Source organism: Engystomops pustulosus, chromosome 1 (assembly GCF_040894005.1).
Source record: "Engystomops pustulosus chromosome 1, aEngPut4.maternal, whole genome shotgun sequence".
Lineage (NCBI taxonomy): Eukaryota > Metazoa > Chordata > Amphibia > Anura > Leptodactylidae > Engystomops > Engystomops pustulosus.
This window is the reverse complement of record NC_092411.1, coordinates 11,908,397-11,922,903: the sequence shown is the minus strand read 5'-3', so window position 1 is coordinate 11,922,903 and position 14,507 is coordinate 11,908,397. Positions and strand designations below refer to the sequence as shown.

Here is a 14,507-nt window from a genome sequence, read left to right as displayed (position 1 = left end):
TGCCAGAGGGAAAGGAGACTAAGTTTAAACTTACTGGGGACTATATTTACAGTTGCCAGAGGGGGAAGGAGACTAAGGACCTTACTGGAGAATATAATATACAGTTTAAATAGAAGATGACTAAAATGGGACCTTCTCTAGACTAAATTTAGAGCTTCCAGGAAGGAAAGGAGACTAACTTTAAACTTACTGGGGGCTATTTTTGCTGTTGCCAGATGGGGAAGGAGACTGACTAAGGAACGTACTGGAGAATATAATATACAGTTTACAAATGATGTGACTAAAATTTACAGCTGTCAGAAAGGAAAGGAGACTGACTAGATAACTTACCGAGGACTACAATTACAGCTGCCAGAGAACGAAGGAGACTGACTGGTGACAATAGAAAAATGTATCATGTGACATAGCTTTAAAGTCTTCCCACTATATTTACTCCTGCCTATTTACTGACTGTAGAGCTTAATTTGACTACATTTGCAGGTGCCAGAGGAAAAGGAGACTAAGTTTAAACTTCCTGGGGACTAAATTTGCAGTTGCCAGAGGGGGAAGGAGACTAAGGAGCTTACTGGAGAATATATTATACAGTTTGAATAAGATTTAACTAAAATGGGACCTTCTCTAGACTAAATTTACAACTTCCAGGAAGGAAAGGAGACAGACTAGGAAATTTACTGAGGTCTACATTTACAGCTGCCAGAGGAGGAAGGAGACAGACTGGTAGCAATGGGGGAAATGTATCATGTGACCTTGCCCTAAAGTCTTCCCACAATAGTGCAGAGGGGAGAAAGAGGAAAAGTGCAAGAATAGTAATAAGAAAAGATTGTAAATGTTCTTGTTTACAAAAGGTCTCATGTCTATGGTTAAATGTAATTTATTAATGTAACATATGTTTTATGCAGGACTCAGAAGCAAACTGGCCCAACAGCAACAAAGAGATGGACCAAGATGATGCCATAGAGGCGTACCACGGAGTCTGCGAGACAAATAGGTAAAGCAGGAGATGAGAAACCCCCCAGAGCGGGTCAAAGCATGGGGGGGGGGGGGGAAATATAGAAAAATGTATCTGATCCAACAAGTACCATATTTTTCGGACTATAGGCGCTCAAAAATCCTTTTATTTTCTCATAAATCAAAGGTGCGCCTTATAGTCCAGTGCGCCTTATATATGATCCCGTACTTACAGACAACAGCTGCCTTGTACTGTGCACAGGTCTGCCACCTGCTGGTCATTCACCCTTATAATCAGGTGCGCCTTATAATCCGGTGCGCCTTATATATGAACCTAGACGGTTTAGCAGGCATTTATTGATGGTGCGCCTTATAATCCGGTGCGCCTTATAGCCCAAATAAGGTAAATTATTTACTATATCCTATATATATATATATATATATATATATATATATATATATATATATATATATATATATATATATTATAGTGTTTTCTCTTCTGATGGGAGGGGCTGTGACAACCATCAGAATCTTTCTTTATGTTTGTGTCTTTCTCTGCAATCCTTTTCTCTTTTCCTTTTTTTCTGTCCTTTCTCTCCAGAAAGACTGAGGACTGGGGGTATCTGAATGAAGACGGGGAGCTGGGCCTGGCTTATCAAGGGTTAAAGCAAGTGGCCAGGTTGTCTGTCTTCTCCTTCTTCTCCTTTACTGCATTTACTGCTTCTTCTCCTGTCATTTCCTCCCTTGGCAGTCCTGTTTCTCGCCTCTTTTCTACATTGACCCCCAGTACAAAAGCTCCACCTGTCAATCTTCCATTAGGGATACCAATTTTACCGTAAAGATTTAGCCGTGTGGACCTGTCACTGGGCTGCATGGGAAACGTGGGACTTGCTGTAGATTTTTTTTTTGTTCCCGATTTTATTTTTTCCAGCATTTTTTACTTTAAGGTGTAACCGTTATTTAAGATTTTTTATAATATACTTAATTAACAAATTCTGCTTAGTTTGTAAGAAAAAAAAATTAAGCTCCTCCCTCCCATGATGCGTATTCCAGCCTGTACAGTGTGTGTCTATGGAGTCTATACATCAGCTCACATATAATCTTCCTGTGTTTGGTTAAACCGCTCTGAGAAGGGAGGATTAACCCCTTCACTTTCAGCTTGATCTTTGAAAATACTGCTCATAGCATACTACAGCCAGGGAGAGAGGAGAAAGGGATACCACTCACAGCTGCGTAACAAATAAGAAAGGAGAGAATCCTGGTTTAGAATCCTGTAGACAGATTTACCATAGCAACAGAGAAGTAACATTGTAACTAAGGGGCACATTGCAATTTTTTACTTTACAAACTAAGCAAAATTTTCTTAATGAAGTATATTAGAAAAATGTTCACAACACTCTCCCCACGCACAATATCAAAAATTATCTGAAATATCAGTTACTTACCCTTAAAAAACTCAACATTCTAACCCTTAAAATGCCAAGTAGATTTGTAGTTGTCATTTTACTATATTCATATAACCTCTAACGGGGTTAGAATGAGTTGCAAGTTATCGCCTATCCATGGCTTGCTGAGTGGTGGGGTCCACAGATTGGGATTGCTTCCATATGAATGGTGCAGCAGGTCATGCTACATTTATCTCTGTACATACATTGATCTAGCGTTTCCCCAAAATAAGACCTAGCATGATTTTTGGAGTTAAGTTGAAATATAAATCCTAGTCGGATGCGTGCACACTTCACATGGCTATTTCTTCAGAACCTTGCTCCCTAGAAATACAGTTCTGGTGTCATTTTAAAGAGGAGAGTCTCCCCTGAAATAAACATTGTTAAAGTTCTGGTCAGTTTTTATATACAGCTCCCATCCGCAACTGTAAGTTTAACTGCCGATATCTTTGTGTGTGTGGCACCTGGAAACAAAATCCTGATCCGATATTAAATGGGAGATCCTCCTCTATAAAACGACACCAGAAGTGTGTCTAGGTGCCACAGTGCAGAAATTATAGCCATTTCAATTATGGCCCCCCTCCAGCCTGTCAGCTGAAGGCAGCATGGAGGAGGAGGGAGCTGCAGAGAAGAGGGAGCTGCAGAGAAGAGGGAGCTGCAGAGAAGAGGGAGCTGCAGAGAAGAGGGAGCTGCAGAGAAGAGGGAGCTGCAGAGAAGAGGGAGCTGCAGAGAAGAGGGAGCTGGAGAGAAGAGGGAGCTGGAGAGAAGAGGGAGCTGCAGAGAAGAGGGGGCTGCAGAGAAGAGGTGGCTGCAGAGAAGAGGTGGCTGCAGAGAAGAGGTGGCTGCAGAGAAGAGGTGGCTGCAGAGAAGAGGTGGCTGCAGAGAAGAGGTGGCTGCAGAGAAGAGGTGGCTGCAGAGAAGAGGGGGCTGCAGAGAAGAGGGGGCTGCAGAGAAGAGGGGGCTGCAGAGAAGAGGGGCTGCACAGAAGAAGGGGCTGCACAGAAGAAGGGGCTGCACAGAAGAAGGGGCTGCACAGAAGAAGGGGCTGCACAGAAGAAGGGGCTGCACAGAAGAAGGGGCTGCACAGAAGAAGGGGCTGCACAGAAGAGGGGGCTGCACAGAAGAGGGAGCTGACAGATGCAGGCAGCTACATGGACTAGAGTGGCTCATATAAGGAAAGTGATATTGCTGGACATGGGAAAATGGGATCAATGATCCCAAAGGCAATAAGGTCTGGGGTTTGGAGTGAGGTACAATGATGATCCAGAAGGTGAAGATATATTTGGCAGTTCCAGTGTTGATATAAAGGTCTTAAGGTTTGTGCTATCTACCATTTCATCCATATGGGGAAAACGAGACACTGATCACGTTGGGGTCAGCAGAGATCAGTGGCAGGGTGACGGTGTAATAGGGTAATAAGAAAAAGACTTCAATGGGATAATTGTTTTTTATTATATGTTGTCCATCCCATAGGCTCCTGGAGGCCCAGCTCCAAGCTCAGAGCCAGCAGCACGGCGATGAGGTGGAGGCGCTGTCCGATCAGATAGAAGCGCTGAAGGAAGAACTGGACAAACAGCAGCAGGTACTGCTCCAGGCCATGCAGCTGTCCCCCGAGGCACAGGTGGAATTCGGACTGCAGCACGAGATCACGCGACTCACAAATGAGAATCTGGTAAGTGATTGTGTATGTGTGCAATTCAGTGGAGACAACAATCAATGTAAATAAACGGGACAACCCCTTTAAGGAAAGAGTTTTTGAGGTCCAGTGTATTGTCTCGCAGATTATCCAGTCTCAGTTGGTTATATAAGAGCTGAGGAATAAGTAACATCCTCTCATCTCTCTTCAGGACCTGAAGGAACTGCTGGAGAAGTCGGAGAAGAACGAGAAGAAGCTGAAAAAACAACTGAAGCTTTATCTGAAGAAAGTGCAAGAATCTGAAGGTAACGTTATATATGGGCAGCACGGTGGCTGAATGGGTAGCACTTCTGCCTTGCAGCACTGGAGTCCTGGGTTAGAGTCCCACCCTAGTCAACATCTGCAAAGAGTTTGTATGTTCTCTCCGTGTTTACGTGGGTTTCCTCTGGGTCCTCCGGTTTCCTCCCACACTCCAAAACATACTGGTAGGTTGTTTAGATTGTGAGCCCCATGGGGACAGTATGGGGATTTGGTATGCTTTGTGCAGCGCTGCGTAAGTTCGTTATTTATATAGCGCACACAGATTACGCAGCGCTGCACGGAGCTTTCCAAATTGGTCCCTGTCCCCAATGGGGCTCACAATCTAATCAACCTACCTACATGTTTTGGAGTGTGGGAGGAAACTGGAGGACCTGGAGGAAATCCACACAAACACAGGGAGAACATACAAACTGTTTGCAGATGTTGACCCTTGAACCTAGGTCCCCAGCGCTGTAATGCTAACCACTGAGCCACCGTGCTGCCCATACACAATACCTGATCTATAATATGCTCTCAATTAATCTAATATAAACTTATCTCCGTTTTGCGTATTCAGGGCACATGCAGACTAATATGATTTCGCTGTCATGTGTAACTCTCCATCTCTCACCTACCCAGTGCACTTTACCAAACACTAGTGAGCAGATGGACAGATAGATAGTAATATAACTTCAGGATCAGACTACACAAGTTTTGCTTGTAGTCTGTTACTATGGAGACACATTTCGGGTTTGAAGATGTATTTTGCACGAGAACCATGTGAAATGTACAAATCCTGTGTCCCGTCTGCAGGATCGGTGGACATCATTCAGCCGGAGAGGCGGCAGTCGGAGCTGAGCAGGCAGGTGACGGTGCAGCGCATCGAGAAGGATTTCCAAGGAATGTTGGAGTTTTACAAGGAGGACGAGCCGATGCTGATCAGGAACCTCATCCTAGGTCCGGAAACTTTCTAGAACAGAACAGCTCCACAATCCCGAGAAATTCCAGGATGAAGCTGAGATACGTGGATCTGTCTGATGATGGTGTCACTGTCTCTTTTTTTAGATCTGAAGCCGCAGTTGATATCTACAAGTGTGCCGTGTCTGCCCGCGTACATCCTCTTCATGTGTATCAGACACGCCGACTACATTAACGACGACCAGAAGGTTCACTCCCTCCTCACCTCCACCATCAACGGCATCAAGAAAGTGCTAAAGGTACAGTCATAAGATGTATGTGGTATCACCAATACCAAATTGGTGGAGAACTTGCACATCTGCTGTTAAAAGAAACAGAACAGCGCCATGCATAACGTAGTGGCTGTAAGTGGTATTAAACCTCAGCCCCTTTCACTTGAGAAGCAAAAAGCCATATTATTGATGGACATGCAAATCAGAGCCCACCGGAGCAACATTGCTGCTTTGTGCATCTGATCAGTGGGTTGTTTAAGGTGTCGGACTCTCACCAATCTAATATCCTATGGATAGATCATCCATATTTTGAATACAGGCGTTCCCCTACTTAAGGACAACCCATAGTTACAGACAACCCATAGGACTTACAGACAACCCATAGTTACAGACAGACCCCTCTGACCTCTGGTGACCTCTCTGGATGTTACTATAGTCCCAGACTGCAATGATCAGCTGTAAGGTGTCTGTAATGAAGCTTTATTGATAATCTTTGGTCCAATTACAGCAAAAAATGTTTAAACTCCAATTGTCACTGGGCCAAAATTTATTTTTGTCCGTATCCACAATTATAAAATATACAGTTTCGACTTGCATACAAATTCAACTTAAGAACAAACCTCCGGGCCCTATCTTGTATGTAACCCGGGGACTGCCTGTACTTTAATTATCGCACCCATACAACCTGCACCTTTCTTCAGAGCTGCATTCAGAATTCTGCTGGTTGTCATGAAGCTCGTCTGACAATTCTTATGTAACATTGTTTCCATTCTTTGTTATCAGAAACACAACGATGACTTCCAGATGACGTCTTTCTGGCTGTCAAACTCCAGCCGTCTCCTCCACTGTCTGAAGCAATACAGTGGGGACGAGGTAAGTAGCCCCTTTTGGCTTTTGGGGTCCCAAGATTTCTAAAGGGGGGTAGCAGAGGTTACCATGAAGCCTTTGGTCAAACATAGATTTAAAAAAAATTGTTATCAGATTTTTAAAGGAAATGTTAATTCCGTTTTTCTTTTTTCCAGGGTTTTATGACCAGCAACTCGTCCAAGCAGAACGAGCACTGTCTCCGAAACTTCGACCTCACGGAGTATCGCCAGGTCCTCAGCGATCTGTCCATCCAGATCTACCAGCAGCTCATAAAGATCGCTGAAGGCCTATTGCAGCCAATGATCGGTAAGATCACATCCACCACATTATAAGCAGCCGACCTCATGATATAGAGAAGTGTTCTATGATTTGTCCATTATGACGTTCCTGAGAAATTCCCATTTGCATCCATATGCTAATGAGGCAGTTGGTGCACCCTGAGCGTGTCCTGATCCTGTGGCGTAACTTGAAGATGATGGACCCCAGTGCAGAGTATGTTCGAGGCCCCCAATTATAATGTACGGTTTATAGTACTAGTAGTCTCATATTGGGAAAGTGACGCCTCTTGGACCCGTTTGTGACCGCACCCTCTGCACCCACCTCAATTTACGCCCCTGTGACCTGATCACTTGGAGCACTGCTATTCCATCCTGTATCACTGCCATAAGATAAGCAGGAGACTTGTCTTGTTAGAAGTGATTTAGGCAGGACTAGCAGCGCTCAGGGTGCGCCAGCTGCCTCATTAGCATACGGATTCAACTCAGAGTTTCTCAGTAACACAGTGAAGGACAGAAATAATAAAGCTATTTCTCTACAACTTGCTGTGTCCTTGAGGTCAAGTGACGCTTCTTTCTTGATGCATTGAAATCAGTCCATTTCTTATTCCGTTTCTCCTCAGTTTCCGCCATGTTGGAAAACGAGAGCATCCAGGGTCTGTCCGGGGTGAAGCCGACTGGTTACCGGAAGCGCTCGTCCAGCATGGTGGACGGCGGCGACAACTCGTACAGCCTGGAAGCTGTGATCCGTCAGCTGAACTTATTCAACAGCATCATGTGTGACCACGGCCTGGACCCGGAGATCATACAGCAAGTCTTCAAGCAGCTCTTCTACATGGTCAACGCGGTGGCCCTGAACAACCTGCTGCTGCGGAAGGACGTCTGCTCCTGGAGCACCGGCATGCAGCTCAGGTGAGGGCCGCCCCAGGGGTCCTATCGTCTTGTATGGGGTCTCCATAACAGTTCTGACATCCTATATATTTCCCTATCCTATGCAAATGATGTAGGTGTCCAGTCCCAGCATAAAAACTGCCGGACAGACCTCACACCTCACCTCTGTGAGTGCACCCTAAATTATGAGTCAACCTTATGAGACCCTTTTACATCGAGGCCATCAAGGGTCCATTCACACGTCGTGGTCAAATCCCATTTTTTTCTACATATTGCAGAAAATCATATTTGTAAATTTACAGAACAGCGCCACTTGGTGGCTAATAACTGAAGTGCATCTCACCCGTCTGATCTAATCCATTGCAGTTACGTAAATTTCATAATAAATTTCATTTATTTTACAAGGATATGGAAATTAGTTTCCATCCATGCTTCTAATCTTACCTTGCTAAACAATGTAGCTCATACTATATCATAAATAAAGTACATTGAAATGGAACTTGTCACTATATTTTAGACCATTAAACTCCCAGCCCCTCAGCTATGGGATGAAATGTCCTTCCTAGACTTCCCTCTTTTATGTAAAATCTCACCAGTTTACCTATTTTAAAAAAATCACATCAAAAGTCATGTGACAATGAGCATAAAAGAGTCATATTTTACCAGAGATGAGTCAAGTTTAGAGGCTGCAGGGCGAGAGTCATTTCAGATGCCCCTTTTTTGGGTTCTATAGAACCAAGAAATATACTCTGGTGTGATATTAAAGAGAAGATTCTCATCTTTTATATGAGACTTGTGGATCTGTAAGCTACAGAACCTGAGATACAGGAAAACTACTAAATACCTAGTTGGAAATTTGATCTGCAAGTAAAAATCCAAAGCCGAAATTTTCTTTTAACTCCCTGTATCTCCGGTTCTGTAGCTCACAGAACCACAAGCCTGATGTGGTCTGTAAGATAGGAATTATTTGGGTCTATGCTCGGCTTATGGTTGGTCTCTTATCAGCCCCCTGTTGTCTCGTGCAGGTATAACATCAGTCAGCTGGAGGAATGGCTCCGAGGGAAGAACCTGCACAACAGCGGCGCCGCCCAGACCATGGAGCCGCTGATCCAGGCCGCACAACTCCTGCAGCTGAAGAAGAAAACTCAGGAGGACTCGGAGGCCATTTGTTCCCTGTGCACCGCACTAACAACGCAGCAGGTGAGGAGGGGCAGATACTGGGCCCTGGGGTGATACAAGGATCAGTAATCACCTGTATGTCCTTAAAGGGGTTGTCCACTTCAAGCACATTCCCAAAAATAATTGATATTGTTTTTGTAATGAACAGCTGAAGCATTTTCCAATCTATAGTCTGTATCAATTCTTCATGATTTTCTAGATCTCTGCTTGCTGTCATTCTATAGGAAGCGTCATTGCTTACTTCATGTCATGTGATGTCACACAAGAGCACAAACCGTAAACGGAGTTGTGTGATACTAACGAGCCGTGCACCTGTGTGACATCGCATGACCAGGGATATAACGAGCCGTGCACCTGTGTGACATCACATGACCAGGAATATAACGAGCCGTGCACCTGTGTGACATCACATGACCAGGGATGTAACGAGCCTTGCACCTGTGTGACATCACATGACCAGGGATATAACGAGCCGTGCACCTGTGTGACATCACATGACCAGGGATGTAACGAGCCTTGCACCTGTGTGACATCACATGACCAAGGATGTAACGAGCCTTGCACCTCTGTGACATCACATGACCAGGGATGTAACGAGCCGTGCACCTGTGTGACATTACATGACCAGGGATATAACGAGCCGTGCACCTGTGTGACCTCACATGACCAGGGATATGACGAGCCGTGCACCTGTGTGACATCACATGACCAAGGATGTAACGAGCCGTGCACCTGTGTGACATTACATGACCAGGGATATAACGAGCCGTGCACCTGTGTGACCTCACATGACCAGGGATATGACGAGCCGTGCACCTGTGTGACATCACATGACCGGGGATATAACGAGCCGTGCACCTGTGTGATGTCACATGACCAGGGTTATAACGAGCCGTGCACCTGTGTGACATCACATGACCAGGGATATAACGAGCCATGCACCTGTGTGATCTCACATGACCAGGGATATAACGAGCCGTGCACCTGTGTGACATCACATGACCAGGGATGTAACGAGCCGTGCACCTATATGACATCACATGACCAAGGATGTAACGAGCCATGCACCTGTGTGACGTCACGTGACCATGGACCGTTGTTTAGCTACAGGAAGTAAGCAATGACGCTTCCTGTTACATGACAGCAAGCAGAGATCTAGAAAACCATAAAGAATTGATGGAAAATTTAATTACTTTTCGTTACAAAAACAATATCAATTATTTGCTGTAATGTGCTTAAAGTGGACAATCCCTTTAATTATAAAACCCAATCCAGCGCAGAATGTAATGATGATGTTTCCTTCCTCTTACAGATAGTAAAGATCCTGAACCTGTACACGCCAGTCAATGAGTTTGAGGAACGTGTGACGGTGGCTTTCATCAGGAGCATCCAGGTGAGAACCTTCTCATTGCTGATAGCTGCTGATTTTATACAGGAGAAAAGTAGTTTGAAATTTTTATTAATATGTAATTTCCCCCCCCCCCCCCCAGGCTCAGTTACAAGACCGGAAAGACCCTCCGCAGCTCCTACTAGACTCCAAGTACATGTTCCCGGTCTTATTCCCCTTTAACCCTTCGTTAATCACCTTGGACACTGTTCACATTCCCGACATCCTCCGCCTCAATTTCCTCAACAAAGTTTGAAAAAAAAAAGACAATGAATTTTTTTTTTTTTTTTAATGAAAATTCTAACCCAAGAAAAAAAAATATATATATATAAATATATTTAGAAAGAGAGAGAAATACGTCAAAATCTGAGGACCGGGAGGCCGCATCGGAAGGGAAACATATGTCTGAGTCTCCGCAGAAGCTGATCTTATTTTATCATTTTGCGAAAAAGAAAATTTATTATTATTATTTTTATTTTTAAAAGAAAAAAAAATCCTGTAGAAAATGTTTACATCGCGCTGTGATTCTCACAAAGAAGTTGTTGTCTTGTGCGGCGGCGGCTCAGAGACTACAAGAAGATGGACGACGTCTCCGCGTTTATAGGACTTGACACACGGTGAAACTTTGTTTGAGGCCGAAATGTGGAAATGAGGTTATTTAAGTGGGTCTCCACGGTAACCGACTACAAACTAAACTCTTTGTAGTCAGATCCCATTACCATGTATTAGAATGAACAGATAACAGTGAAGGAAGGAGAAGAGCGGAGATTATTATGTAGCACAAGGAGATCTTAGAAGGGGTTTTATAGATGGGGTAGTTCCTCAGAATGAGATGGGTGACACCATCGCACCCCTACAGAGAGACATCACTTAAGTCAGTCACATGACCTGTGTGCTGTTCAGTCTCATTCAAGTGAATGGGGCTGAGCTGCAATACCAGGCACAGCCACTATACCATGTATGGCGCTGTGTTTGGTAAGCAGTGAAGAGATCACAGCACTCTTCCAAATACCGTGGTCTCTGCCTATGTGTGATTATGGGACAATATCCCAAAACCCTCTGGAGCTTTTGTCCGGTATAGAAAATCCATGTTCTAGTGTATTATGGGTTTTTATTTTGAAGGTAAGTCCTGATCTCTGGTGGTGGCGCTGCAGGGAAATGGAAGAAGTGATCGGCGGGTTCTGATACTGATCACTAAAGGTCCAGAAGGAAGTCGCTTTATGATCGTCTTAGTATGAAAAGACCCTTTGGTGGATACTAGGGTATAAGACCCTAATAGGACCACCCATATTATACATACCCTGGGAGCTGTGGGTCACATGACTTCTGGGTAGCAGGACTCAGGACTTCCTGTATCATCCTGTGTCCTGCTGGCCTTCTACCACTGATATGGGAGGGGGTGTCAGTGCATGCAGTAAGGGCTGTGGGACATGGGACATCACAGTCCAAAGTGCTGTTATCCAGGGGTTGCGTGACCCGCAGCTCTCGACAGTGATCAGGGAGACCCTATTAGAGCCTTACACTTACCCCATTATAAATTTCTACACCTTTAAAGGAAATCTACTATCAAAATCAAGCAAGATAAACCAGGGGCACAGAGGCTCCTGAACAGTGTAACAGCCTGTGAAGCTACATTACAGGGGATCTCTGGTAACACCCCTTCCAGAGCCCTTCAGGCTCATTAGCATAATTATAAAAGTAGATTTTAGCAGGAAGGATGCCATGGATAACAGATATAAGAAGATATCACAGTCCCGGTGCCTGGATCTATGGGTAATGTCCCTGGTTTATCAGGATGGATTGTGATGGTAGTTTTATATAAGTTCGTCGATATGGAGTACACAGTTTGTCAGCAGACTTTTGTGTCTCCATATTTACAGACTACAAACAATTCCCGTATGCAGTCATGGGTTACACTGCCTCAGGGTCAGGCTACACCGGGTTGGAGCCACGTTACCACCCGGAGCATCCTCCTCCCAGCGCTATCTCCTTGTAGAGACTCCTAGTAAGAGATCCCGGATCAGGTTGGATGGGAAGGCAGGTGACTTCTCCTCCTAATGAGTAATAATAAAAATTGTTAGAAAAAAGTGACAACTGGGCGACGCACCCGGACGCTGAGCAGATCTCTAGTAACACACGGTCCCTCCGTCTCCTCTGTGCTGTACATAATAACATACAATGATACGAGATGTACCAGCCTGACACTGCACCTGGACCCAGCCAGGACTCCCCTTCCTGTCCTGATATTCATCCTCAGTCCTTTACAAACACTCCAGTCCTTCTTTCACGCCTGAGCGGCCCCCCAGATCTCCCCTCATAGCGGTGATGTATATTCTATTTATGACGTGTGATTTTACTTTTTTATCAATGTTTAGAATAACTTTTTAATTATTATACAAAAAAAACTATATAAAAGCCCAGATATTGTATTACTACAGGTGACTACTTGTTCCCAATGTGATTCCTTAGATGCACTTACACCTTTCTGTGCTGATCAAAAAAATGTAGTGCACAGCGCCAGGGGAGGCTGTCGGATCAAAAAATTAACTTTTACTACCTTTTTCTTCTTCATTCCAGCACTGCAGCTTCTGGTCCCAGTATACAGAGCCTACAATGTGCCAGGGGACCACTTAAGCCTCACTGGTGCTTATCTATGGCTGGTGGTCTCATGTGTCATCAGTGTGAAGTCACCGCTGCAGCTTATGTTTACAGGGGGAGTCAGGAGCTGAGGTGCTGGAACAGAGAGGGTCAGGAGCTGAGGTGCTGGAATAGGGAGGTCCAGGAGCTGAGGTGCTGGAACATAGAGGGTCAGGAGCTGAGGTGCTGGAACAGAGAGGGCCAGGAGCTGAGGTGCTGGAACAGAGAGGGCCAGGAGCTGAGGTGCTGGAACAGAGAGGGCCAGGAGCTGAGGTGCTGGAACAGAGAGAGCCAGGAGCTGAGGTGCTGGAACAGAGAGGGCCAGGAGCTGAGGTGCTGGAACAGAGAGAGCCAGGAGCTGAGGTGCTGGAACAGAGAGGGCCAGGAGCTGAGGTGCTGGAACAGAGAGGGCCAGGAGCTGAGGTGCTGGAACAGAGAGGGCCAGGAGCTGAGGTGCTGGAACAGAGAGGGCCAGGAGCTGAGGTGCTGGAACAGAGAGGGCCAGGAGCTGAGGTGCTGGAACAGAGAGGGCCAGGAGCTGAGGTGCTGGAACAGAGAGGGTCAGGAGCTGAGGTGCTGGAACAGAGAGGAGAAGAGAGATGAATACATATACATTTCTTACGCTATGGCTTCCCCTCCTACAGGATATAACTTTTCCATCCCAGACATCCCCTTTAAGCTTCTTATTGGTGTTGTAAGCAAGTGCCACACTACTGTGCCAGCATAAGTCTCTGCCCACTGACCCTGGTGCCACAGGAGGAGCAGCCACAGCTCTAGTAGTCGGTGAATTTGCACTTAAATAAGGGCACAAAAGTGGCTTCCTGCACCTAAAATAATGGGAACATTGCAGGAAGAGCGGCCAATCACCAGGACCATGGTCACACCTGGCACATAGCGAGGAGCTGGGGTCACATGTCACACGTGATGTCACTGTATGAATCCGTCTTGTGTCCGGGGAGGTGTCATCTATATACAATGCACTGTAATATACACAACACATGGAAAATGTATATAATGTCCCAATGTCTTCTCCAATGCACAGTGTGAACAAGGACTAATAAATTCTCTATGTTTTATGCAGAAGGCTCGGAGTGATTCCTGTATGTGCTTGGACCTATGGGGCCCTATAGGAAACCGCTCCACTGTGTCCAACTATGTCACTAGATTATTTCAGCCTATATTATCCATTAAGTGTGTGGACCACAATCATAGGGGGGGATCAAGTTTGGGGGTCACAATTCTGGGGTTTAATTGCCAGGGACACAATCAGGGGGGATTGTTAGATGTTAATGCCACAATGTACTACTATACTGAGAAGGGGGTCATTATATTACATATGTTGCCCCTCACCCCCATCTTATTACCCTCTTTTCCTGAATGCTGTACAATTACACTCAGTTCCTGTGTCTGGAGGATTCCGAATTAGTTGGAACCCTGGACTGTTCCACTGAATCCAGGACTATCCCTCTTAAATCCAGGACTGTCCTTTAGAGCCCTGGACTGCCCCCTCTATCAAGGACTGTGCCCCTTGAATCCAGGACTGACACACATCAATCCAGGAATTTTTCTCTTCAAAATTGTCTTCTCGACCCCAGGACTATTCCCCTGAATCCATTACTGTCTCCCCCTAAATCCAGACACATCAGACGAGACTGAGCACACTATGGCAGCGCACAGGAATGTAGTGTTTGTAGGGTGCCAATATACTCCATTGCTGGCAGTGCCCGGGTAACAGGACATGGACCCGGC

General features: G+C 45.3%; 1 protein-coding gene across 2 annotated transcripts in view; it reads left to right on the top strand.

The window, feature by feature from the left end:
• Nucleotides 1–13,841, top strand: part of MYO5B (myosin VB) — a 164,277-nt gene extending 150,436 nt beyond the window's left edge. Inside the window, exons 29-40 of one of the 2 annotated variants that reach the window (XM_072133253.1) lie at nt 900–988; nt 1,553–1,630; nt 3,870–4,068; nt 4,244–4,337; nt 5,146–5,289; nt 5,398–5,549; nt 6,306–6,395; nt 6,545–6,695; nt 7,288–7,576; nt 8,581–8,755; nt 10,047–10,127; nt 10,225–13,841. In XM_072133253.1, the coding sequence (XP_071989354.1) occupies nt 900–988; nt 1,553–1,630; nt 3,870–4,068; nt 4,244–4,337; nt 5,146–5,289; nt 5,398–5,549; nt 6,306–6,395; nt 6,545–6,695; nt 7,288–7,576; nt 8,581–8,755; nt 10,047–10,127; nt 10,225–10,377 (1,695 nt within the window). In that variant the 3' untranslated portion in view covers nt 10,378–13,841. The remainder of the gene's footprint in view (nt 1–899; nt 989–1,552; nt 1,631–3,869; nt 4,069–4,243; nt 4,338–5,145; nt 5,290–5,397; nt 5,550–6,305; nt 6,396–6,544; nt 6,696–7,287; nt 7,577–8,580; nt 8,756–10,046; nt 10,128–10,224) is intronic. The other variant, XM_072133259.1, reaches the window with a different exon arrangement.
• The last annotated feature ends 666 nt before the right edge of the window (nt 13,842–14,507 follow it).